At 33.4% G+C, this 27,612-nt stretch overlaps 1 protein-coding gene across 1 annotated transcript in view; it reads right to left on the bottom strand.

Annotated features, from left to right (window-relative positions):
* Positions 1-544: 544 nt before the first annotated feature.
* The window catches only part of GDAP1 (ganglioside induced differentiation associated protein 1), a 38,660-nt gene continuing 11,592 nt past the window's right edge, over positions 545-27,612 (bottom strand). Inside the window, exons 3-6 of the mRNA XM_074278908.1 lie at positions 8,714-8,887; positions 7,024-7,118; positions 5,138-5,252; positions 545-3,664 (exon numbers count right to left, since the gene is read on the bottom strand). Of these exons, the coding sequence (XP_074135009.1) occupies positions 3,282-3,664; positions 5,138-5,252; positions 7,024-7,118; positions 8,714-8,887 (767 nt within the window). The 3' untranslated portion in view covers positions 545-3,281. The remainder of the gene's footprint in view (positions 3,665-5,137; positions 5,253-7,023; positions 7,119-8,713; positions 8,888-27,612) is intronic.

Genomic DNA, 27,612 nt, shown 5'->3' with positions numbered 1-27,612 from the left:
TCTATTTCAACACGCCTTAATGTATAAGTCAATGAATATGCCTTTTATGGAGGTAGCATGAGGTAATATAGAAACAGAAGAATTAGAGATAGAAAATCTAAAGTCCTGGCCTTATTGCTTATTAGCTGTGTGAGCCTCAGTTTCCTTCCTGTTAAATGAGGATAAGAATACGTATTACTATTTTGTAGAGTTGTAATTATCAAATGAAATAAAGTGCTTGCTAATGAGATTACTTGCTAATAAGATTAATAATGATGATGATAATGAGATTTATATGATATTTTAATATTTGAAAAATAATTCAACAAATATTATCTCATTTTATTCTGACAATAACTGTGGGAGATAAGCATATTATTGTCCCTATTTTCCAAAAAAAGAAAATTAAAGGAGGTATCAGTCAAGCACTTTTCCCAGACAAGCTGGTAAATGTCTAAGGCCAAATTTGAACTCAAGTCTTCAAGCCCAGCACTCTATCCACTATGCCACCTGAAAAACCATAAAACATTCTATTGAAGATCTGAAAAATAATCTACTACAATTATTTTTGCTTTAAAATCCATGTTTATTAGCCAATTACACTTAAAGGGGTTACATTGAAAATATTATCTTGCGTTTCTACTTGTTTATATGTTGTGTCCAGTGAAGAAGAGATAACAGACATAAAAGTGACTAAGGATTATATCTAATCCATAAGTTATTATCAGCAGCCAGAATTACCAAAAGTTACACAAAAACTTCAGAAAATAGAACCAATACATGTGTGACTGCAAAAGTTAGAAAACAAGATTATAGTAATGAGGATTCAGCAAACAACCTAAGATGAAGTTCCTTCCTAGTGCCTATAATATTTTTCCATTTTTGAGCTTTATAGTACTTTTTTGAAATTGAAAAAAAAATTGTGACTCAGCAATGTGTATTGTGGGTCAATTAAGCCAGGCTCATGATCATGAATAGAAATATAGAGAGTATCTGGCAAAGAAGGATATTGTAATAACAGTTTGTGTGGATTGCACATATTGGGTTCTATAGCCGTGCAGTACAACTCTGGGCTTTCCAGTGTGGAAGTGCTTTTCTATAGTATGAGAAATAAATTTCACTAGTAATCTTCTAATATACTCATCTTATGGAAATGTTTTCTAGGCTGACACTCGGGAAACCAGTTCTTCACTTGTTCATCCTGAACTGATGTCAGCTAAGTAGTACTAGTTGAAGAGCGACATCTTGTGGTTATTTCAATCCATCAAAAAGTTTCTATACAACTTGTATCAAGTGACATCCCAGATAGGGGTCCATGGCATCACCTTTGCACACAAAGGACTGCAAGTTTTTCATAAAACTTTATTAGTCTTGTCTTTGTCATATTAACAATAAAAACTGGAAAATTGGTCTGCACCAAACTACTGCTCTGTGTCCTAGCCAAGGAATTTTTTTCAATGAAAGTTTTCTCCTGATTTTTATAAAAATGCAATTTTTGTTTTGCTATTCTGAAGCTCCCACTTTTAACATGACAGTGACCTTAATAACCTGGAAATACCACAAACAACTTACTAATGCCTTCAGTGATGAGTTACATTATAAATACATGCAGTGAAATTTTCCAGAGGCAAATCAATGCAGATATATTATAGCATAATGCATCTCAATAGAAAGCAAAAACATAATCAAAACTGCCAATATGTTAATATTGTTGGATTAAATTTACTCTGTAGACATTATTCAGTGTTTGTAAATGGAGCATATCCAGTACATCAAGATTTCCCCAACTGTTGGAGCATGCCATGGAATTACAAAAATGTGTTGCTTTTTACCATTAACAACAAGTTATTGTTTTCTAGGTATGACTGTTTTCCATTAATGAAAAGGAAGAGAGAGGAATGAGCGCATTCTTTGGCCATTTCTACATGGCCAGCCTGAGGCAGGCATGGGGCAAGTTTTTCACAGAAACTTTGGAGCCAAAAGGGACCATAAAGATCATTTAGTCTCATCCCCTCTTTTTAAAGATGAGATAACTGGGACCTAGAGAGGTCAAAAGATTGTTCTAAGTTAATGACAAAGCAAAGCCAAAAACTGAAGTGATCTAAGTCCAGGTCCACAACTTATTCCATTATAACAAATTGCCCCTTTCTGAATATTGAAGCTTATTTCAGTTTGGTTTCTTGTATTTATTCATGGTACCCAACATAAGAAAAACCAACACACTTCCCTAAGCTCTCTTAGGTTCAATTTTGGAAAGTAAGACTGCTTTGCTTCATCACTAATGGCAATATAACCCTTAACCAGGCATGTTTCACTGTTTTTCTAGGCAAGGAGAATATATTCTGTTGGTAATCTTAGCCAGATTTCCAACTGGAAAAGCAATTGATATTATTAAAGATTCAAATCTATTTTTTAAAACCAGGTTTAAATGCAATGTTGTAGAGGTAAATTTCAGGCTCTTCTCCAAACTACTACCTTCAAAAATACTTTCAGACTTTCTATCACAAGCCCAAGAGCTCTAGTGAGACATCTGATTAAATGTATTATTGAGCAAAGGGACAAGCAATGGATGGTCCTAGTGGACTAACATTAGAATAAACTGATTATACCAACATTTTATAAGGTGGAATTTATATTTTTTCTTCTCTTTCTCTCTTATTCCTTCCTCTTTTTTGTTCCTCATGTCCTGTTTCTACTTTAAACTACCAGTAAAAGGGTAGAAATGTAGATTCATTAGTATCTCTGAAGACCCTCTAAGCTAAATAGGTGGATGCCCATTGGCCTACAATACTAGAATAGATTTCTAGCTTGTATGAATAATGTCCACTGATGTCATGGGATATTGAAAGGACAATGAGAACAGATTCGGAAAGTACTTTGAGATGCTCAGATAAAGAAATGCATGCAAGCATAGGTTACTGCTATTGACTTTTTACAATAATAAATTCCATAAATAATTCAGCAGTATATCTTTTTATTTATGTAGCAAGGGGGATCACAGTCTTGAAGCAATTGTCTAACTCTATAAAACATCTTTTATATAAATTCAACTTGTCCATTTTTTAAAGATGGATTAATTCAACCTTGCAAACAAGTACTCAAAATTTACTAAAGCACAAAAAAAAATAAATAAATAGATAGATAAACCTATAGCTTGCCCTTACCTCATGAACTAGTCAGAGAATAAAGGAAATTAAATCAGCACACTTTCCTACTCACTTGGGATAATTCTTTACCAGCCCTAGGAAAGCAGTGTCAATTGGAAAGGCTGCATCACTTGCCATAGCCAACACAGCACAAGCCTAGAAATAATTTTGTCTTGCTCTCAGGGATAAAAACACATTGCCAAATCTCTTTCTGAAAAGCACAAAAGCAAAATATCCCATTCCTGCAAGCAGACCAACCACAAAGGTGGTGCCAAGAACTTTTGGGGCCCTTTTCTTGGCCACCCGGAATGCTGTTGGCAGCACTGCCGAGATTAATATATTGTTGACATGTCCTAAAACCTTGTTAAATGTTTTTCTCTTCAAGACACGCTCGTAATAGGTTTCCAAGTTTGGTCGCTTTCCGTTTCCCCAATTTCTCCTTGCAAACCCCAGGAACTTCAGTCGATGCAATGTGACAGCAAGTGAGACATCTGCCAACGTGAAAGATTCACCACAGAGCCAAGGCTGGCAGCCCTCCTCTAATCAGAGAAAAAAGACATGGAAAATTAGATGCAAACACTACACAGAGAGAACCCAGAGGAGATATGCTGCCTGACTACATTATTCCCTCATCTTTAAGAGTAACTGCAAAACTATCAACATTTAAAACTCCTATATTACTCCTAAAGAAACATGCTTGGCAGTTATTTGATGGTTTTTTTTTAAGCTAATTTATTCGAAACTAAAGATCATTTTGTGTTAACAGCTATTAGCTGCTAAGGTCTCAGGTCTCTGAAGCCCCCTGGTACTTAAAATCTGCCTGATGGTTATAAAGGACCCTATGTGGCTTAGGGCCTCCAAATAGCAGCATGATCCATATATTCCCTGCTCATTTCAATAAACAACAGGTGTGATGGAGGTATCAAGATCAGGTTCAGCCTGCAACTAGTCAATAACATTGCTGTCATTTTTTTTGAAGTGGGGATATTGCACCTAGTGAAAAAGAAAGTTTTAGGTAATAGAATTATCATTTAGAGAGCTCAACATGCTACAAAAATAGCACTAACATATTATAGACGCATGGAAACTATTTTATTCCTAAATCTCAGCCCACACATGTTCACAACTAGCCCAACATATGGATTCTCTAAATGTAGATCTAAAGGCAGCTCAAAATGTAAAGAATAGGAAATCAACTCACACAGCAAGAAAATCTGGGTTCAAGTGTTACCTCTTGATACACAGTGGTTTTGTGATCATGGAACAGGTTCTAATCAACTCTAACACAAGTATCTGCAAGCTTGATCCTGAGGGATATACCTGGCCTACCCCCTATTTCTGTACTACCTAATCTTAAAATGAGGGGTTTTTACATTTTTAAATATAACAAAACTTTATTTAAAATGTAAAAATCATTCTTAACTTGCCATCCATATAAAAACAGGTTGCATGTCCTACTTTAAGATTAAAAGCTACAGAATAGTTGCTGATATTTACTATTATTCTACAGAATAATTGCTGATACTTATTATTAAAAGAGATGTTCACAATGGGAAACACCCACATTGATGAAATCACAGATACAGAAGCCTTCCTTTGCCCACAAATAAATATGCATACTTCCTGATCCACAAGTTTTTCTCATCTGTACTTCTTGGGGCAAAAGCCATGCCTGGACAGGCAAAATGAAAAACAATATTTAGGCAAAAATCCAGGTTAATTAATAGGAATGAAAGAAAACATTGCTACTATTGTGAAAGGGAACTATGGATTCTGAATGCTATTGGCTGCCATCATTTTCACTTTAAAAAAAAAAACTGTTTGATTCTCATATTTCTGTCAGATATTACCTAAGTAACCATTAAGCATAAGGTTTGCTGAATTCATTCAAATGACATGATCATAGTTAAAATATGAACAGAAAATATAGGGAGAATGAAATGAAATCTATCAGAGTGAGCATGATAGCATTGGCAGGAGGGAAGAAGAGAGATACCTAAATCAGTACTTGCCTGGAGTTTCTTCATTTCTCCTTTGCAATTCAGTTTCAACTTGATCCAGAACCTTCTCCAGCTCATCAAGTATTTTCTTCAAATATTTTACATTGTCATGGTCCAGTAACTTTGACTAAACAAATAAAAACACATACTAACCACAATCAATTTCTATGAGTGGCTTACATAATGCAGTCTATCTTATGATTCTACACATGTTATTCTAGAGGGCAACAAGAGGAAATAGATTAACTTAGAAGAAGTGAAAAATATTGTTAAAAAAAAAACTTAAGCTCAGAAAAGGGCCCTCATAAATAATTTCCTTTTCTCAGGACAATTTCAAGCCACATCAAATAACTACAGGAAAAAAAGTATAGGGACTAATCAATAAAGAGAGGCATTATAACCATCATTATATCCAATCTAAAAGATAATCTATATAGGAATAAAAATCTCTTTAGGCCTAGAAAGACTAGAGAGGGCAGGGAGAACATATGACTAATAATGTATCACTGACAGTGTAAGTCACTGATTCAATTTAGCAAATATTTATTGAATTCTTAGTATTTGTAAGTTATTTTAGTAGGTACTGTGAGGATACAAAAATGAAAAAGGATAGTCTCTATTCTCAAAGTTCTTATAATTTAATGAAGGAAAGATGACAATGGACACAAAATCAGAATGCTATAAAATAGAAAGTGATGAAAGCAAAGGATAAATTTTATCCCCAAAATGCTCAGATGGATGAAAAGAAAGAGAGAGAGGGAAGAAGAAAGAAAAGAAAGAAAGAAAGAAAGAAAGAAAGAAAGAAAGAAAGAAAGAAAGAAAGAAAGAAAGAAAGAAAGAAAGAAAGAAAGAAAGAAAGAAAGAAAGAAAGAAAGAAAGAAAGAAAGAAAGAAACAAAGAAACAAAGAAACAAAGAAACAAAGAAAGAAAGAAAGAAAGAAAGAAAGAAAGAAACAAAGAAACAAAGAAACAAAGAAACAAAGAAACAAAGAAACAAAGAAAGAGAAAGAAAGAGAAAGAAAGAAAGAAAGAAAGAAACAAAGAAACAAAGAAACAAAGAAACAAAGAAACAAAGAAACAAAGAAAGAGAAAGAAAGAGAAAGAAAGAGAAAGAAAGAAAGAAAGAAAGAAACAAAGAAACAAAGAAAGAAAGAAAGAAAGAAAGAAAGAAAGAAAGAAAGAAAGAAAGAAAGAAAGAAAGAAAGAAAGACAAAGAAAGAAAGAAAGACAAAGAAAGACAAAGAAACAAAGGAAGAAACAAAGAGAAGGATAGATAGATAGATAGATGAGATAGAGATAGATATGAAGAACAGATGATTTTACCAAAAAATAGTGGTTCTCTTTTTGGTGAGGGAAAATGCTACGGAAAACTAGGTGCGACAGTCAGGTATAAGTCTTGTGCAGAAGATAAGAGATTGTTGTGGTGGTGAAAATATGTTCCCAATCAGATGGACTCAAAAAGTAAAAGAGGAAAACAAAGAGGATAGGAGAAAAGACAACACAGAAGGGATTGGGGAAAGTTGTTGATGAATCTATCTGATAATATCTAGAAGATGACTTTTGTTGGGCTGGAATATTTTCTGCAGAGTTGAACTCACACACTTGAACCCTTTGCTGAGGGAGAGCACCTTGTAGAGAGGACACAGTGAATTCCTCTGGTCCCCAATGAGTGAAAGAATTCCTCTGATCCCCAATGACTGAAACTACCTTCTGATGATTAGTGACAAAGTGGGAGAAGGGGTGAAAGACTTTTTCTTGGAAGACTCCCAAGGAAGAAAAGGAAGAAAGGAAGAACGAGGAAAGAAAGAAGAGGACAGCTTGAAGAAAGAGAGGAAAAAAATATGCTTTATCAACATGCAACTCTAAATGACAGGTAGGAATAATGCTGGTTTACTCACTTTAAGACGTTTTTGCTTTGCTATATATGCATCCTGAAGATCTGGATTTTCTTGGGCAAGTTTCTTCAGTTCAGACTCAGTATTGCCTATTTGGCCTGATATTTGGAACATTTTCCAAAATCAAAACAAAAACAAAGCTTTTTCACAAAATACAACATGACAAAACAGTGTAACTATAAGGTTTCATTCAAATATGAGTAAATTTGGTCAGTCCAATGAAACTGAGAATTTGCTTTTGAATCAGTTTCCCATTAAATGTTTATAAATATAATCATTTAGAAATAAGGAAAGTATTTTTTAAAAAAGTAAAAAAGGTGGTAGTGTTTTTTTTTTAAAGAAGCCCTTAAACTCTCAGACTCTATTGACAAAAACAGTAAATAAGCTGTCCCAAATTGCTTTGGGACAACTAGATGACTATAGTTCCACAACATTTCCCCATTTCCCTAGACCTTCCTTCCAGAGGACTATTCCACCCCTAGAAATTTTTTCCTGACCACACCCCAAGGGGAGGAAGGAAATAAAGAATTCTGAAAATTACTGTAAAAATTATTAGAATTTATCTACTCCTAACTGTAAATCATAAAATCAGTATTTAATCATAGCAATAAAGAAACTTTAGAAATTATTATTATCATTATCATCACTGCCATGAACATATGAAAAAATAATAATATCAAGGCTCTGGAATCATACAAACTTAATTAAGAAGGAATAGGCAGAAAGGGGTATAGTGTATGATATCATTATAGTGAAAAATGTTATGGAAATGATCTATTAATACCCTGCCAATTATATGGCCAAAACTCATGGAGACAACACCACTGACTCCAAGTTTTATCTAAATATCAAAAATCTTTCAGGAGGAATAGTGACTGGGACTGTCATTTCATTGGTATATAGAATTCCCAGGGCAAAAAAATCCTTCTACCACTTTTATAGTCTTAGAGAATTGCCTGGGCCACTGAGAGATTAAATAACTGCCAGGAATCTCACAATACTGTATGTCAGGGGCAAGATTTGAGTTCAGATTTCCCTGTCTTTAAGGCCACCTCTCTATTTACTGCACCCCACTACATGAATTAACTTTTTATAACCATATTATGCCCAAGCAAAGAAACATTTGTTTATAATCCTGGAGATACATAATCAAAGATGGAAATGAAACAGCAAATGAGGAGAGGTACTCATAGGGAAGACTAGAGCAAAAAGTAAGAAAGATTAATAAATGTAGAGAACTATTCATAAAATTCATGGACATATTCAAAGGAGAAACACTGAAGCTTGACATTCTTCTCCAGAGCATTTGAAGGAAATAGAAATATTAATAGATAATAAATTATTATTTAAAAATTACAGAGGAATATGAGAATAGCTTTTCATTTTCCTACCTACAGACAGCAAGGTTTCCATTAATTTCTTTACATTAGTGTTTTCTAGGACAACCATAGGCCTTTGTTGCAAAGTCAAGCTCAATTGAAATATAATTGAATAAATCAGGTATTCATTCCTCATAAGTCTTTACATTTGAGATCATGAAACTTGAAGCATTTATTTTCTATTATACTCTTAGAAATATAAATGAAACAAATTGAAAAGCTCTACTCACGACCAAAAGAAATGATAGAAATCAGACAAATAAGTTATAAAAGGAATGTGGGACAAATTCCAAGGACCTGAACTCTTTACATACTGCGAATCCTTGTTGTTGCATATGCAGGGATCATGGAGTCCACTGTTAGTTCTGGGTGTAGGATGCAGCCATGTGTATAGGCATCCATGGGCAAGGAGTCAAGGAGTTCTCGGTAGTGCTGAACTCGTGGGTAATACATGCTTTCCTTTTCAGGTATTAATCTGGGTGTATTTTCTAAGATATCCATGCATAAAGAAAAAAATTAAAATTAAGTAGCATGACAAAAAAGAAACACATTATGACAAAAATTATGAACATTACCTCAATATAATTTAAATGACAATATGCACATATTATGAAGTAGAGATTATAATTGTAAATCTTCTCTTCTTAACTGAACAATTAAAAATGTAAAGTGACATTATATGTACAGAGCATTGATTAAAAACACAATAATTAACATAACTGAGAGGACCTCCAATAGAGAGGCTTTTTTTTTTCTTTAAATTTTCTCATGTAAATTCATTACATTTAATGTTATATCTTTGGGAAGTAAGAAAAGTCTGAAATTGTTACTTATGATTGTTTTTCCCCAAAAACTATCCAAAAATTCAAATATGAAAATTGGATTCAGCACAAATTGGTTTTTGTCTATGGAATGTCCCCTTGAATCGATCTGACCTTTCTCCACTCTGCTACTTTACAGAGGACTAAGGGTGGAAACAGGAAATAAAAAGATGTGAACTAGACACAAAAGAAGATCCCATTCAGAGTTCATTTCAGAGTTATACCAGGAGAAGCAATGACAATAGCAGGCTGAAATGGCCAACAATCAACCAGAAAGGAATGAGAAAATTAGCCACTGTGGAAGCTTCTGTATAATCCTAAATCTAGCTAGCACTAGAGTCTATCTTCCATATGAGGAGTCATAATCCAGAATCCCTTTGTTAAGATTAAAAGAAATCTCAGGTGGATGTGTGAGTTTAAATCAATCATGTGTGCCTTTTCCCACTTGAAAGAGCATAGCCACAGGAAAACATATTTAAACAGTGCATGTCATAGACATGCTTCTTGAATGTCAAAGCTTCTGTACCCATTAAGGTTCCCAGAATTTTGGAAAATTGCAAGTTAATAACTTCTTGGTAGATGTGACTAGAACTCATTGAAGTATATTAAGTTCAAGAAGGAGCTACAGTCTCCTAATAGATGAACTAGTTTCTGATTGGGTAAATCTACAAATACATACATTCTTTAAGAGTAAATTGATGCTGTCCCATAGGATGAAGCAAAGCTAGAGAATAAAAGATAACTGACTTTCTGAGAAACAGGGAAAATACTCCCACCTTGTGGAGTCAACCAGTCAACTGCCAGGAAGTGTATTACACTCCCCACAAACTCAAAGCTTCAAAACTTTAATAGCATCAATGACTGTCACTGTTTACATTGTAGCTACTTAAGTCTAGTTAAGGTTTTTCTCAACTAACTAGATAGTAATCATTCGTTCTTCAAACTTTAGTGTTTGAGACATTACACATTATTGAATCTTACTGTTTCACTTTACGGATAAAGAAATGGAACCTCAGAATGATCACATGGCTCTTCCAAGGTAGCATAGCTAGCTAGTGGCAGAAATAGAACTTATGATTTCTAGGCCAGTATCCTTTCAACCACACAATCATGCCTCTCTTGAGATGCCCCCCCCCAAAGGGTACAAATGGCAGGGAAACAGTAATCATGTGACTTCATAACATTTAACATTAAATCCCTATAGGATTCACAAAAGAGTAGAGAATAAAGCACTGCATCTCTTTAGCCAACTTCATAATTATTCCTGTTTCACCTAACTTGCTTAACCATGCCTTAATCACATTAGTCAATGACAAAGTTCTTTACCCCATTCTAAACTGCAGTTCTGATAGGCCAGATTTTTTTCTACTACTATAATCCTATCTGGATATTTCTCCCTTTTTTCAATTTTCTTTTATAAGTTGTCTTCCCCAATTAGAATATAAGTTCCTTGAGGGCATAGACTTTTATTCTATTCCCAAAGGGGGTGGGGGTGAGGGGAGAAACAACTAGATTCCTCTTCCTGAATTCAAATCCATTATCAAATACATGTGTGACCTTGGACAAGTCACTTAACCCCATTTGCCTCTGTTTCCTCATCTATAAAATAAGCTGGAGAAGAAAATGGCAAACTACTTCAATATCTTTTCCAGTTAAACCTCAAATGAGGACATGAAGAGTCAGACATAACTGAAAAATGACTAAACAACAACAAAATAGTATTCCCAAAGCTAAGCATACTGCCTAGCATTTTGTAAAATGCCCAGTGTTTGTTGCTTGTTGATTTGAAAACTTATTTATAAACTAATGTCAATAGCATTCTAAAAACTTCAGTAAAATGTATTAAACACTTACAAAAAATTAATTTACTTAGTCACTATTTTGAAAGTCTCACACTGGTTCAGAAAGTGTTGAAAACCTAATATTAGACAATTTCCACAGAGCAACAATGCAGTCTCACTATGCCAGATCAGAAAGCAAAATTTCCAGGGGGCAATAGGCTGTTTTTATTCTTCTTTCTCCTCCCACATCTACAAATATGTAGCCTTCTACACAAAACACTAGAAAAATGCTTAATTCCTTCTCTAATACAATCCAAAATTAACTGCCAGCATAATTTTACCAAGAAGGAAACTTCCAATACACAATATCCAATGAGCCTTGAAACAAGATGAAAGTAAGCCACATTCCATCATTCTTGATATTACCTATGGGAAAGGGGAAAATTAAGGTTCTAAGCACTCAATCTCCAGATGACACACTTGCAAAAAAAAATTTATGTCCACATTTTAATATTCAGCCTTCAATCTCTCTACAAAGCAACCAACATCCCTGATATTTTATTCAAGAAAAAAGTTTCTTTTGACTTCAATGATTTTTTTACTGGCACCAAGAAAAAAAAATCTTCTTGATTTTTCTCCCTGACACTAATTTCTCTACATTCCAATATCATACAGCTGCCAAAGTGATTTTCCTACAATACAAATCTAATCACATCCTCAACTCCTCAATAAATTTAAGTGGCTCCTTATTAGCTCTAATACTCTACTGTCACTTAAAACTCTTCACTGCTTGATTATTTCCTATCTTCCCAACTTATTACATATGAACTCTATTATCTAGTCATACTGGCCTAGTTACCTCTTGGGCCTTACTTATTGCATATATAATGCTCTACATCCCATCTCTGTATCTTTGAATTGACTATACCCCCACCAGGGGTACTTTCCTTCACCTCCTTCTCTCAGACTCCCTGGCTTCTATCAAGAATCAGTTGAAATAATACTTTCTCTAGGTGGTCTTTCTTGGTTTCCCACTCCTTTCCCAAATATCTCCCTGAAACAAACCATTCAACTTTTATTAGGACACTTTTTAGCTTGTTTAATTAGGTCTATTTTTCCTTTTGCTTTATCTGAGATCAAAATATATTTCAGCTGAAGTATAATGGATTCTGTTCCAGCCCCTTACCCTTAGTGTGTGTGTGGGCATCTCTGCTTCAAGTATATTTCTTGTAAACAATATATTGTCAGATTCTTCTTACACTCTTCTATTCACTTCTGTTTTATGGAAGAGGTTATCCCATTCCCATCTATGGTTTACTAGCTGTCTATTTCCCTCCATCATATTTTCTCCCCTGTTTGTTTTCTTTCTCCTTTCACTCTTTCCTTCCTCACCAGTGTTTTCCTTCTATTCACTACTTCCCCTGACCTGTCCCCTCTTCTATCAGTTCCCCATCCTGCTACTTCCCTTTGGGGTAAGATATATTCCTATATTCGACTGATTTTGTATATTATTCCCTCTTTAACCCAGATCTGAGTAAGGTTCAAGTGATGCTCACCATCCATCCTACAATCCTCATCTCACTATAATACATCTTTTGCATCTCTTAGTGTAAAATAATTTATACCATTCTACCTCTCCTTTCATTCTGAACCAAGTGTATTCCTCTTTTTCATCGAGGTTTTTAATGCCATTCATTCAATTCACCTTATATCCATAATCTCTGTCTATATGTATTCCTTTCATCTCTACTATTAGTGACACAATTATAAAGGATTATAGGTATCATTTTTCTTTGTTGACTTATAAACAATTTAGCTATATTAAATCCCTAGGTTTTCTTTTCCTTTTTTACCTATTTGTGCTTCTTTTGGGTCTTGATATTATAGTTCAATTTTTTTCATATTTAATTCTGATCTTCTTATGAAACTTTGAAATCCTTCTATTTCATTGGATGACCATTTTTTTTCTTTGAAATATTATGCTTACTTTTTCCAGGTAGATGTTCTTTAATTGTAGTCCTAGTCCTTTGCTTTCCTGTATATCAGAACTCTAGTCATTTAAAATTGCTTCTGCAGATCCTGTGTGATACTGATTATGGCTCCTCAATATTTAAATTGCTTCTTTTAGGCCACTTGTAGTATTTTTTCCTCAACCTGATGTCAAGTTTTGAAATTTAACTATTATGTTCCTTGGAATTTTTATTTTGGAATCTCTCTCCTGAGGTGAATGGTAGATTCTTTTAATGCTTATTTTGCTATCTGGTTCCAGGACATAGGGATAGCTTTTCTTAATAACTTCTTAGAATTTCTGTCCAAATTCTCCTTTTGATTATGGCTTTCAGGTAGAACAATGATTCTGATATTGTCTCTCCTGAACTATTTTCCAAGTCAATTGTTTTCCCCACAAGGTATTTTACATCTCCTTTCATTTTTTTTAAATTCTTCTAAATTTGGTTCATTAAATCTTGATGTCGCATAAAATCATTGCTTGGTTCTAATTTTAAAGGTGTTGTTTTCCTCAATTAAGTGCTATAACTTCTTTTCCATTTGGCCAATTATATATTCTTTTGAGGTGTTTCTTCAATGGGTTTTTGTATCTTCATTTCCACTTTTTAAGCAGTTTTTCTAAGCTATTGACTCTTTTTTCACAATTCTTTTGCATGACTTTCATTTCTTTTCTCAGTCTTTTTTCTATTTCTCTTATATGATTTTAAGCTTTTTTTTTTAGCTCTTACGTGAGTTTTTCTGGGCTTGAGACCACCTTTCACTTTCCTTAGGAATTTTGCTTATTGGTATTTTGATCTTATTGTCCTTTTTTGAGTTTTTCTTGGTTGGTCTTCCCTATCTTCATCATAACTTCTTGTGGTCAGATTCTGTTGTTGTTGTTGTTCTTATTTTATTCATCTTCACCCTTTCCCTTCTCTCTCAGCCTGATGGATACCTGATGTTACCCTGAAACCCACAGGGGATCCTGGTATAAGATGCTGGCTAGAAGGGAATGATGTGAGAGATAGGTGGTGCTGCTGGAGGCTGCAGGGATCTAGTAGATTGTCTGGTATTGAGCTGGTGTCCTTGTGGTAGTGCTTGGAATGTACTAAGGCCAGGTGGGGTTTCTGTGTTTCCCTGGGGCTACATGTAGTGCATGGAAGTTTGGCCACTAGAGAATGCCTAATTGTCTGATGCTATGCTCAATCACATAGAGGTCTAGCTATTGGGGAATGTCTGTTTGACCAGGGCAGGAGCAGAGCATATGGTGATTCCCTGGAGAAATCTGCAGGTTTCTCTGATTTTGCCAAGGCACATTTTGCCAAGGGTCCTGGTGTTGACACTGACTTGCTCCACCACCCTGGGGCTGCTTTGCTGAGATGGGGCTTGCTCTGACTTGCTGGGAAGTTTAGTGTCTTGTACTATAAGCTCCGCTCCCTTTACTTAAGTGAGAGGGATCCTCTCCCTGATCCTTCAAGTTTCCTGAGCTAAAAGATTATTTCATCTTTTCCCCTTACTGGTTATGGTCTGTCCAGAATTTGTCTTAGGGAGTTAATTTATTATTACCTGGAGGTGAACATGGGAAGTTTACAGTGATTTACTATTTATTCTACCATCTTGGCTTCCAGAAGTCAATGTCTAAATGCATTTAATTGTATTGTAGTCTAATCTACATCTCTTCATCTTTATCAAGGAATACGTCAAGAGGTTTTAACAAATATTTTGCCAAAACCTAAGTAAATAAAAATTACAATAAGTAATCTCAGTCTGATATTAATTCTTTATACTATAGCTTTGGGAATTAATGCTTACTTTTCTACACATTCATTATTGATACTTTTTTTGGCTGAAGTAATTATGGTTAAGTGACTTTGCCCAGGGTCACACAGCTAGGAAGTGTTAAGTGTCTTGAGGTCACATTTGAACTCAGGTCCTCCTGACTTCAGGGCTAGTGCTCTATCCACTGTACCACCCAGCAACCCTATGAATATTTCTTAATAGTCATAGTCTATAATTTTGCCTGGAATTAAAGTCAAATTTTCTGACCTGTAGTTTTAAATACTTTATCTGTTTTGTTTTGTTTTGTTTTGTTTTTTCATAAAAGCAGGACAACAGAGACTTAATTAGTTGGTTAGAATTGTGAAACTTTTTTTTTCTTTTTCTTTTATATTTTGTTAAAAGCATTGCTTTACCAAACAAAAATATGGGGAAATAAATATTTAGAAATTAAAATGATGTAAAAATTATATATTTATTTTGTAACTAAGAAATCAAACATTTGCCTCTTTTTGATATTGGGATACATCTCCCATTCTCCACAATTTTTCAGAGACCACTGATAATAGCTCAGGAATCAAATCTTCCAGTTCTTTCAGAACCTAAGGAAGTACTTCTATGGATAAAGTATCTTGAATGCATCAAAGGAAACTATTCTCTTATTATTTCCTTTTTTATCTTGGATGTTAATTTCCAACTGGTTATTTTTATTCTGGTTTGGTCCAAAGACCATTTTCCTGGCATAGACAATAGAAGCAAATTGCTCAGCCTTCTCTATATCATCAGTTACCATTTTGGTATGGGTCTTGAACAACAGTCCTACCTTTTTCTTTGATCCTATTTCTTCCAATATAGTTATTGTTAGTAAATGGAGGTTAGTAAATAGAGGTATCTTCCAATTCACATGTGGGTCCTCCAAACAAAACTTTCCAGAATCAAGATGCTCTGTCTACATCCAATCAAAATCAGAGTTTATAAACTTCCATCAATAATTTATCAATAAGAGGATGCTATTAGACCAAATGCTTCCATCAACAAGCAGTAAGCACTTATGTATCAAACACTATGATAATCACAGGTATTTAATGAAATAGGATGATAAGAAAAATAGCAGTAAACTTTTCTCTATCCATTAATCTAAAACATTTTTCCACAAATATATTATCAGTTGGAAGAGAAACACACATAAGGAAAATTGTAAAAAAAAAAAAAAAAAAAAAAAAGAAGAAGAAGAAGAAGAAAGAAAGAAAGAAAGAAAAAAACACTGCACAAACATAGGGAATAGATATATATGTGAAATATATGCATGAAGGGGCAATTTCTGCATCTGATACTTAAGGCTACTGATGTCTTCTGGTAATATCATCATGCTATTCCCATTATCCCTATTGTCAGGTAGGCACAAAGAATAATCTCTGCCAAACTTTGTTCTCATTATTCTGTATGGTCATTACTTGCCAGTGATATATTAGTCTCATAGATCTTGCCAACATAACTCCACTTGGTGAATGTTCTCTGTCCTTCCTGCTTCTGGTTTCAGAAACTGAAGTATTCAACTGAACTATTGTTTCATCATAAGGAGTTTTAAAAAGGTCTTTTAAAGCCAATATAATATATGGTCAATAGAATATATGTTAATATTATTGACATATATTTGACAATTTAAGTGAAATAGAAGAATATTTACAAAAATATAAATTACCTGCCTAGATTAACAGAAGAGGAAATAGAATGTCTGAGTAAATTGATTTTAGAAAAAGAAATTGAACAGGCCATAAATGAGCTTTCAAGAGAAAAGCACCAGGACCAGATGGATTTACAAGTGAATTCTATCAAATATTTAAAAATCAACTAATTTTAATATTAAATAAATTATTTGTAATAATAGGTAAATATGAGATCCTTCAAGTTCCTTTTATAAAACAATTATGATACTAATACCTAAACCAGGAAAAGTAAAAATGGGAAAAGAAAATTATAGACCAATTTCATTAATGAAAATGTATGCAAAAATCCTAAATAAAATGCTAGCTAAAATATTACAACAATATATTACAAAGATTATTCATTATGATCAAATGGGCTTTATATCAGGAATGCTGGGATGGTTTGACATAAGGAAAACTATTTACATAATTGATTACATCAACAATAAAAAATTTCAATTATATGGTATATCAATAGAAACAGAAAAAGGTTTTGAAAAAGTTCAACATATTTTTATTTTTTAAATTTTTTGAAATTATTGGTATAAGTGGATTGTTCCTTAAATTTGATTTAAAAATTATCTGAAGCTGTCATTATTTGAAATGGGAATAAACTAGAAACCTTAATAGTAGGATCAGGTATCCAACAAGAATGCCCAGTGTAACCAATATTATTCAATATTGTATGAAATACTAGTAAAAGCAATAAGAGAACAAAAAGAAATTTAAGGAATCCAAAAAGCAAATGAGCTGATAAAACTCTATCTTTTTACAGATGATATGATATACTTGGAAAAGACTCAATTAAAAACTTAACTAAACAATAATTTTAGCAAAGTATATCCATATAAACCATCAGCATTACTAAATGTCACAAACAAAACTCTGCAAGAAGACATAGTTAAAATAAAAGTACTCCATTTAAAATAACTCTATACAATATAATATCACTGGAATATACTTGCAAAAATAAACCCAGGAACTATATTAAAAATTATAAAAAAGGTTTTTATGCAAATAAAATCAGATTTAAATACCTGGAGAAATATTAATTGTTCATAGGTAAGAAGAGCCAATATAATAAAAATAACAATGTTAATTTATACATTCCATGCCATCATAATTAAATCACTCAACAAAAGTTTTATGGAATTAGAAAAATAATAACAAAATTCATTTGGAAAAACAAAAGGTCAAGAATATCAAAAGAAATATTGAAAAAAATGTAAAAGAAGGAGGTTTAACAGTACCAGATATCAAACTATATTATAAGGCAGCAATTATCCAAATTATCTGGTACTGGCTAAGAAACAGAAAGGTAGATCAACAGAATAGAGGAGACATGCAATTAATTTACAGCAGTAAATAAACATAACTTTATATTTGACAAGTATAAAGATTTAAGATTTTGTAATAAGAATTTATTGTTTGATTTAAAAAATGATGAGAAAACTGGAAGGCAGTATAGTAAAAATTGGGCATAGATTAATTTCTTATACCATTTACCAAGATAAGATCAAAATAGATATAAGGAGAGATTTTACAAGAAAATTAAAAGAATATGGAACATGACATGTGGATAGATGAATAATTTGTGATTAAACAATAGAGAATAAAGTTAGGTATAAAACAGATATTTTTATTATGTTAAATTTAAAAGGTTTTATACAAATAAAAAGTGTAACCAAAATAAAAAAGGAAACAGAAAATGGGGAGGAGTATTTTATGGATAGTTAATTAGATAAAGATCTCATATCTAAAATATATAAAGAATTTTGTCAAATCTTTAAGAATACAAATTTTTGCCAATTGATAAATGGTCAAAGAATATAAACAGTTTTCTGATGAAGAAATCAACCCAGTTTATAGTCATATGAAAAATGCTCTAAATCATTATTGATTAGAGAAATATAAATTAAAATAAGTTTGAGATATCATTTTATATCTAAAACTAAAATTGGTAAATGTTATAGAATAGGAAAGTAACAAATTTTGGAGAGAATATGGAAAAATTGGGACACATTCATTGTTGATGGAGTTGTGGACTTATCCAACCATTTTGGACCATAATCTGGAATACATCAGTGTAGAAATTTCCAACAACTTGCCAAGAGCTCTATGGGTTTGAATTATTTAGAAAGTAGGAGGAAGTAGTTTTTCAACTATAAGGTTCTTCCATTCACCTGTGCAAATTAATGGAGTAAAAGCCATAAAAAGAAAGCTAAGTCCAAGATGCAAAGTAATTCTCTTTCTCCTAACTATCCCAATACCTATATTGAATATGTATCTTTCTAGGCTTTGAGTCCCATAGATTACACTATTCTTTTTTAACAGTTTTGTGGATTTACTTTGTTGTTCTATCACTATAGTTTCTCCCAATATCTCTCCCCATCCCATTTCAAAGTCACTCCATCTAGAAAAAAGTATTATTTCTTCAAAAACAAAAAGAATCATACTATTTATTTTTTTTACTATTTAAAATTTTTATATGATGTTAAAAGTCATACTATTGAAAACAATAGAAATAAGCCATATACCTCTTTCTACTATGGGTAGGAGATATATTCTTAACCAAGCAAGAAATAAGGGAATTGCAAAATATAAAATAGATAATTATAATTATGCAAAATTGAAAGCTTTTGCATAAATAAAATTAATGTATCACAAATAAAAATAGAAGCTGTCAAATGAGGGGGAAAATTGTATCAAAATTATCTGATAAGAGTTTGGTATCTGAGATACACAAATAACTAACAGATAATATATATGTATCCATATATATTTATGTATGTATATTTATTTCTCAATAGATAGATGGTCAAAGGATATAAACAAATAATTCTGAAAAGAATTTCAGACTATTAATTAACTTGTGAAAGAGTGCTCTAAATTGCAAATAAGAGAAATTCAAATAAACAAGTCTGAGGTTTTCCCTCATATCCTGAACATTGGTAATAACCAAAAAAAAATTACTAATCCCTATTGAAGGGGTTATGGAATGATAGACACAACAATATATTGTTGGTAGAGCTGAGAATCCGTACAACCATTTTGGAAAGTAATTTGGCATTATGCAAATAAAGTGGTTAAAATCGCCATACTCTTTAACCCAGAGATTCTATTATTAGACATACCATAGCAAAGGTACTGATAAAAAGAAAATTCCCTTATATACCAAAAAAATTATAATAGTAATTTTCCTTTTGGCGAAGAATTGGAAACAAATAGAAGCTCATCAGTTATAGAATGGCTAAACAAATTGTGATTCATAAATGTAATGGGATATCATTAGAAGGAATGATGAATGAAATGAGTATAGAGAAGTTTAGAAAGATCTATTTGAACTGATGCAGAATGAAAACAATATATACAATGACTAAAACAATGTAAATAGAAAAAACTAGTAAAAATTAAATTTAATGTTACAAAATTATAAAGAACAAGCATGCCTCAAAAGATGAGATATGAAAAGACACCCTCAGCCCTTTGTATGGGTAGAAGATCCACATGTATTCTTCAGTTATTTTCCTTTTCTTTTCCATTTTTATTTTTGAATAACAATACTATTTCCTATGTGGAATGACTCTCTGAGCTGAAGTGGGAAGAGATATTGGGAAAAACCATAGTGATATAAAAACAAAATACATCTATAATGTAGGCCCAAGTCTAATTTCTTCCACACAGCTTTTCCATTCTCTCAGCAATTTTAAAAATCAAATTAAGAGCTCTTTTCTTAGTATTTTATCTTTTCTACTTTATCAAATATTGAACCATTGCATTCTACCAGTTTTGATTCTCCCTTGTCTAGTCTGTTGCATTGATTTATCTCTCTGAATTTTTTACCCATATCAGATGGTCTTGATAACTGCTGTTGATTTGAACTATACTTCTTTTTATCATTTTTCTTGATACTCTAAATATTTTGTTATCCCAAATGTATTTATATAATTAAATTCTATAAAGTAACCATCTGATAATTTTACTAATATACCATTAAAAACATAAATTAATTTTGTGGCATTGCCAAATTTTTCACTTTTATTGCATTAGCATGGCTGAACCATGAGCACTAACTAGTCCTCCAGTTATTTAAGTTGCTCTTTATTTCTTTAAGGAGCACTCTATAAATGAATCTGTATGGTTTACCTTTGGGGCAGCTAGATGGCACAGTTGAATAGAGCATTGGGCCTAAAGTTAGGAGGACCTGCATTCAATCAGATCTCTAACACTTAATACTTCCTAGTTGTGTGACCTTGGGTAAATTACTTAATCCCAATTGCCTCAGGGAAAGAAAGAAAGAAAGAAAGTTTTAGCTTTAATTAAAAAAAAAATCAACATCATCTCAAATAATAGATTTATCTTCTCTTTACCTATTTTTATTCCTTAAATTTCTTTCTCTAATTGCTATTGCTAACATTTTCAAAATCATATAACATGATACTATGTAAAATAAGCATTCTTTCTTTATTCCTATATTTAAAAGTACTAGATTTGTTAATTGCATATAATTCTTACTTTTGTTTTTAGACAGATATTTTTATAATATTCAAAAGATCCCTTTGTGCCTAGACTTTTTAGAGGTTTTAGCATAAATAAATATTGTATTTTGTCAAAGATTTTCTCTGAAATTTTTAAAATAATCTTGTGGGTTATGATTGTTTAACATAATTAACTATGTTGATTGTTTTTCTATCCTTGCTTGCTTACTATAAATTCAATTTGGACGTGATGAATGATTCCTTGGATGAATAACTATAGTCTGTCAGTATTTTATTTAAAAATTTTCAGTCTATCTTAATTACATCTGTCTATAGTTCTATTTATGTGCTTTATCCTTGCTGAATTTATGCTATATTTATCTAATAAACTGATTCTAGCAAGGTATGTTCTTAAATTTTTAAAAATAATGTGTGTGGTATGTATTGTTTTGGGTTTTTTTAAATTTATAAAAATTCAGAATCAGTGCTTTTTTTTTTTTTTTTCCCCTTTAGTAGTTCTTTTACAATTAGTTCTACTTACTTTTCTGAGATTGGGTTATTTAAATTCTCTATTGGTGTTCTGTTATCTTGGGTATTTTATACATACACACACACACACACACACACACACACACACACACACACATATATGTATGTGTGTTCCTCTATTTCTTTTGTGCTCTGTTTTGTTAGCATATAACTGCGCACAATAGGTTCACATTATTATTTTTTATTTCTTCTGGTTGTATTGTGATTTCTCCTTATTTTTTGGCTACTTTGTTGATTTTTTGTTTTTTGGAAGATTGGCTAAAAGGTTTATTAAATTTATTAGTCACTTCAAAGAACCAGATTTTAGTTATTTGTCATTTCAAGTCTTTTTGGGGGGCTTTTACAAATTATTTCAATATTCTCACTTTTGTGTTGATTTTAGGTTCATCTATTTGTTATAATTTAATACATATTCAGTTCAGTAATCTTCTCTTTGTCTGTTTTATTGATGTATACAGGGATAATATTTTACCCTTGGAGACTTCTTTAGATATCCCAGAAATTTCACTGTTGTTTATCATCATTTTTCAAAAAGAATTTCTCCTTGTTTTCTTCTTTATTTAGCTTCTTTTTCTCTAATTCTACGTTTTCTTTTTTGATTCATGTCCCAAATACTTATTTAGGCTTTCCTTCTTCTCCAAAATCTTCATGGAATTAATGCTTCTAGAGTATCTATTTGTAGTTCCTTCTTCTAAACAATTTCTAAGATATTGTCTTATAGATCTTGTCCCTTGGCCCTCTTTTTTCTTTCAAATCTCATTCTTACAAATACTACTTCTTGCAAGTGTCAAGTACCCCAAATTGTTTCTAATTATGCTCTTCTTAATTGATTTTACTGTCCTTCCATTCTTCCAGTATCAATTGTCTTGACGAGTTATGATTTACCTTCTCTTGAGGAAAGATGAGTGTTCCAAGTACTACATCTCTATAGATTATATCTGTTGTAAAATCCTGAGTTTCCTTTATGTAATACCTCTCTTCTACCATGTTTACTTTCCTTCATTCCTTTTTTACTGGTATGATTTTTATTTTACTCTCATTTTTGGTTGCTATTTCTTTTTAACTTTCTCATATTTAAGTTATCTGAGGTGTTTCAAAAGCAAATAATTTCTTCAGGCCTGACTTTCTTTATAGGAATTGTTAGGCTTCTTCTTTTATCCTGAATATTTATCTTTTCATTGATGTTTAGGCTCAAATTTGCAAGATAGGTCACCCTGAGTTGTATCTTGAACTCCATTGCTCTTCAGAATATATACCATTTCATCCTAAATTTATTGTTCTTTTTTTGGGGGGGGAAGAGAGAAAAGGCAAAGGGAAGGACAGTGCAAAAGAGTCATATTACTTGAGCTTCCTTTATTTTTCAAGATCCATCTCCTGGTAACTGGAAGAATTTTTTTTTATCAATGGAATTGATAATTTCAATGATTATTCATCTTGTAGTTTGCTACTTTGGGTGTTTTTCTGGAGGTCATTTGTGAATTCTTTGGATTGACACTTTATTTTCTGTGTTCAGAACTTCAGGGCACTTTTCTTGTATCATTTTTTGCATTCTAGTGTTCAGATTTTTTGACATGTTCCTTTCAGGGCACTGTAACATGCCCTCCTAGTAGTTAGTATTACCAGTCTGTCCTAGGCCCAACAGAGTACCTTTGGCTTGCCTCCTCTGAGGCCTTCAAAGGTCTCTGGCCATGATTTCTTGTATAGTAGTTTAATAACCAATAGCACGATCAAGAACAGCCACTTCTAATCTTAAAAGCTTTTATTATACCTACTCACATAATTCCCTGACTTAATGCCCTGACTTGTTAACTCCTTAGTGAACACCTGGTCTGAAGATCCACGTGTTCACTAACAAATTTCTTACCTCTCTCGGCTATCCATCAGCTTGTCTTGGCTACCCCAGACTAGGGAGATAGGTTAAAGAAAGCAACTTGCTACCTGCAGTGGGCTTATAAAGGTTCTATGAGGTCTCACACACAGCCAACCAGTGAGAGAGCCGTCACCCATTATGAAGCTATCTCAATATAGTCAGGATCCCACCCACAGGGCAGTCCTATATCCACAGAGATTACTTCTGGACCACTCAATTTCCTCTTGCTCTGTGGCTGCCCATTTAAAGGATCCTTACAATAATCCTTGTCTGTTTGAATCTTATCTTTGAAGTAAATATATTTTGTTTGTATGTAGAGCTCACTTTATTTTAATATTATTGCTTTTCTTTCTTTCCCTACGGGTTAAACTTTACTTCTGATGTTGTGTATTCCCAGTTATTCTCTTACTTTTTTTTTTGATGAGATTTGTCACCATGAATTCAAGTTTTTCTTTTCTGCCAATTATTTCTTCTGGACAGATATAAATTCTGTATTCACAATTCTTATTTCTCTGTTATAAACCATTAAATGACATACTGCTGTGGTTCCATGCTCTCTTCAGAACATTAAGGATCCTCTGCCTCTTCAGGTGTTGATTTATTTCCTTTGTCTTACAATCCTTTTTTTATTGATGTCTGAATAAGATAATGACCCTTGGTTTTGACATTCTTTATATCTTCAGAATTTTGTTAGGAATTTTTTTATTTATTCTTAACAAACTTTCCCTCTCAAGTTTTAGTATATGAAATCCTATCTATCCTTTCTATGAATTCTCTGAAATCACCTTTACTAAAACTAAGTCATCATGTTAGATATTCACAATTTTGGGGGTTGGAGCCAAGATGGCGGAGAAGATACACGCGATTTTGTGAGCTCCCTTCTTCCCTCAATACCAATTAGTTAAATCAGCCTCAAAAATAATGCTGGACTGATAGAAACCACAAGGACTGGAAGCACGATTTTCCAGCTGAAGAGAAACTGGAGTTTCAACAGAAAATGTCGGTTCCCAGGGGAGGAAGAAAAAAGGCCAGCACAGACGGTTGGGTGGTGGCACACTGCTCCGATCACGCTGGGGAGGGCTCTGGGATCAGAGAAGCCACTGAGACAGAAGAATCTGGCACAGGCTGTTAGCTCTTCTCTGCTTATAAAACAGCAGTTCAGAAGAGAAATCAAGCCACTTTAAAATATAAAGCCAGATACTAGAACCACCCCAATCTGGAAGTGACTCAACAGATCTTGGCACTGTGGGTGTGGCCAACTTCGGCTGTCTGGGGCTTCACCTGGAGGTAGTTAAGAGATTGAAAAGCGTGAACATGGCCCAAGGCAACACATAGTGCCTGGCTCGGCTGGAGGCTGTGGAACTCAGCCGAGGAAGTCCCAGAGAAGCAGAACCTTTGAAATAGGGACCAAGGTTTCAGGGCAGACACTTCCAGTTTTGAGTGCAGGGGCTTTTCACGTCAGCTGCTGACATCCACGCCCCATGGGACGCATTGGCTGGGCTTTGTGTTGTCTTTACTGTTCAGTCTTAAAACTTAGGGAAGTCGCTAGGACACACAGCGCCCTCAAAGCACAGCCATACTAATCACCTCCAAGACACTTCCAGGGAGGGGGTGGGGAACTCTCTCCCAGAGTTCTCTCTTAGCTCAGGCGTAGGGGCCGCTGCATCCATCCAATCTGGGAGGAAGCTGGTAAAGAAATAAATAAATAATTTCCTACCCCAAGGACAGACTCCAAAAGATTTTTTAAATATGAGTAAAAAGCCAAGAAGAACCATTGATTCCTTCTACACACAGAAAGAGCGGGTATCCAACCCCAAGGAAGTTAATAGCAGAGAGTCAGCAGATAACAGCCTAAAGAGGAATGATACCTGCCCCCCATCACATAACTCTCTCCTAGAAGAGACTATTAAAAAATTAAGAGAGTTTGAAGAAAAATGGAGAAAGGAAAGAGAAGCTATGATAGAGAATAACAACGTTCTGAAATTTGAGTTGGAAAAAATAAAGAATTCACAGGAGATTCAGGGAAACAAAATCTGTGAATTAGAAAAGGTTAAAAAATCACAGGAAAGTAGGATTTCTGAATTGGAAAAGATAAAAAAAATCTCAAGAAAATAGGATTTCTGAATTGGAAAAGATAAAAAACTCTCAAGAAAGTAGGATTTCTGAATTGGAAAAGATAAAAAAGTCTCAAGAAAATAGGATTTCTGAATTGGAAAAAGAAAATAATTCTCTTTTAAAAAATTAGGGAAATGGAAAAAAATTCAATAGAGCAAAATAATTCATTTAAAAACTCAATTGGGCATATACAAAAAGAACTAAAAACTGTGAATGAAGAAAATAACTCCTTAAAATTCAGGATGGAACAAATAGAAATGAATGATTCACAGAGAACCCAAGAATCAGTCAAACAAAACAAAAAAAAAAGAAAAGAAAAGAAAAGAAAAGCTGGAGAATAACGTCAAATACTGGGAAAATCTATAGACCTGGAAAATAGATCTAGGAGAGATAATCTGAGGATCATTGGACTTCCCGAAAACTATGACCAAAAAAAGAGCCTAGATTCTATTTTACAGGAAATCATTAAAGAGAACTGTCCAGAGATAATAGAAACAGAAGGGAAAATAGGCGTCGAAAGAATTCATCGAACTCCTTCTGAAAAAGACCCTAAAAAAAGAACACCACGGAATATTGTGGCTAAGCTGCAGAATTATCACACAAAGGAGAAAATCTTGCAAGCAGCTAGAAAAAAAACAATTTAAATACCAAGGTGCCACAATAAGGGTCACTCAAGATCTGGCTGCCTCCACATTAAAAGATCGAAGGGCCTGCAACCTGATATTCTGAAAGGCAAAAGATCAAGGATTGCAACCAAGAATAAACTACCCAGCTAAGTTTAGCATTTTTTTTCCATGGAAGAAGATGGTCATTCAATGAAATAGAGGAATTCCATATGTTTCTAAGAAAAAAAAACAGACTTAAACAAAAAATTTGATCTACATCCACAAGACTGAAGAGAAACAGAAAAAGGTACACAGAACCCTTGAGAACTGTATCTCTGTTGTGGGTATATAGAAAGTCCGCATGGACAATTTAATTTTACTGATATTAAAAAAAGGAGGGGTGTAGTAAAGGGAAGGGGGTAGTATCAGAAAAAGGGGAAGGAGTGATAAAAAGAGGGAAACTACATCCCAGGAAGAGGCATAGAAAATATACCATATCTGAGGGAATTTAGAGATGGGGAGAAACATTGTGTGAATCTTACTCTCATCAGAAGAGGCTCAAAGAGTAAATAATTGACATATTTGTTTTTCAGAGAATTCTCTCTCACCTCATTAAAAGGGTGGAGAGGAAAAGGGAAAAGGAAAAGGGGAATAAGGGAAGGGACTTGGAGGGAGGGGGGAGAGATACTAAAAAAAGGGAGGGCTGCACGTCACAAGTGGGGTCTATAAATTAAATATCGGGGAAGGGGTTCAGGGGGGTCAAGGGAAAAAGCATAATCTGGGGATAATATGATGGCAGGAAATACAGAATTAGTCATTTTAACTGTAAATGTGAATGGGATGAACTCTCCCATCAAACGGAGATGGATAGCAGACTGGATCAAAAGTCAGAACCCTACAATATGTTGTTTACAGGAAACACACTTAAAGCAGGGAGATACATACAGAGTAAAGGTAAAAGGTTGGAGCAGAATCTATTATGCTTCAGGTAAAGCCAAAAAAGCAGGGGTAGCTATCCTTATCTCAGATCAAGCAAAAGCAGAAGTAGATCTAATTAAAAGAGATAAGGAAGGAAACTATATCCTGCTAAAAGGTAGCATAAATAATGAAGCCATATCAATACTAAACATATATGCACCAAGTGGTATAGCATCTAACTTTCTAAAGGAAAAGTTAAGAGAATTGCAAGAAGAAATAGACAGTAAAACTATAATAGTGGGAGATCTCAACCTTGCACTCTCAGATTTAGACAAATCAAACCACAAAACAAATAAGAAAGAAATTTTAAAAGTAAATAGAACATTAGAAAAACTAGGTATGATAGACCTTTGGAGAAAACTGAATGGCAATAGGAAGGAATATACTTTCTTCTCAGCAGTTGATGGATCCTATACAAAAATTGACCATATATTAGGACATAAAGATCTCAAAATTAAATGTAGGAAGGCAGAAATAATAAATGCCTTCTTCTCAGATCACAATGCAATAAAAGCTACATTCAGTAAGAAGTTAGGGGTAAATAAACC

This window comes from Sminthopsis crassicaudata, chromosome 1 (assembly GCF_048593235.1).
Source record: "Sminthopsis crassicaudata isolate SCR6 chromosome 1, ASM4859323v1, whole genome shotgun sequence".
NCBI lineage: Eukaryota > Metazoa > Chordata > Mammalia > Dasyuromorphia > Dasyuridae > Sminthopsis > Sminthopsis crassicaudata.
This window is presented reverse-complemented; position numbering and strand designations above follow the sequence as displayed.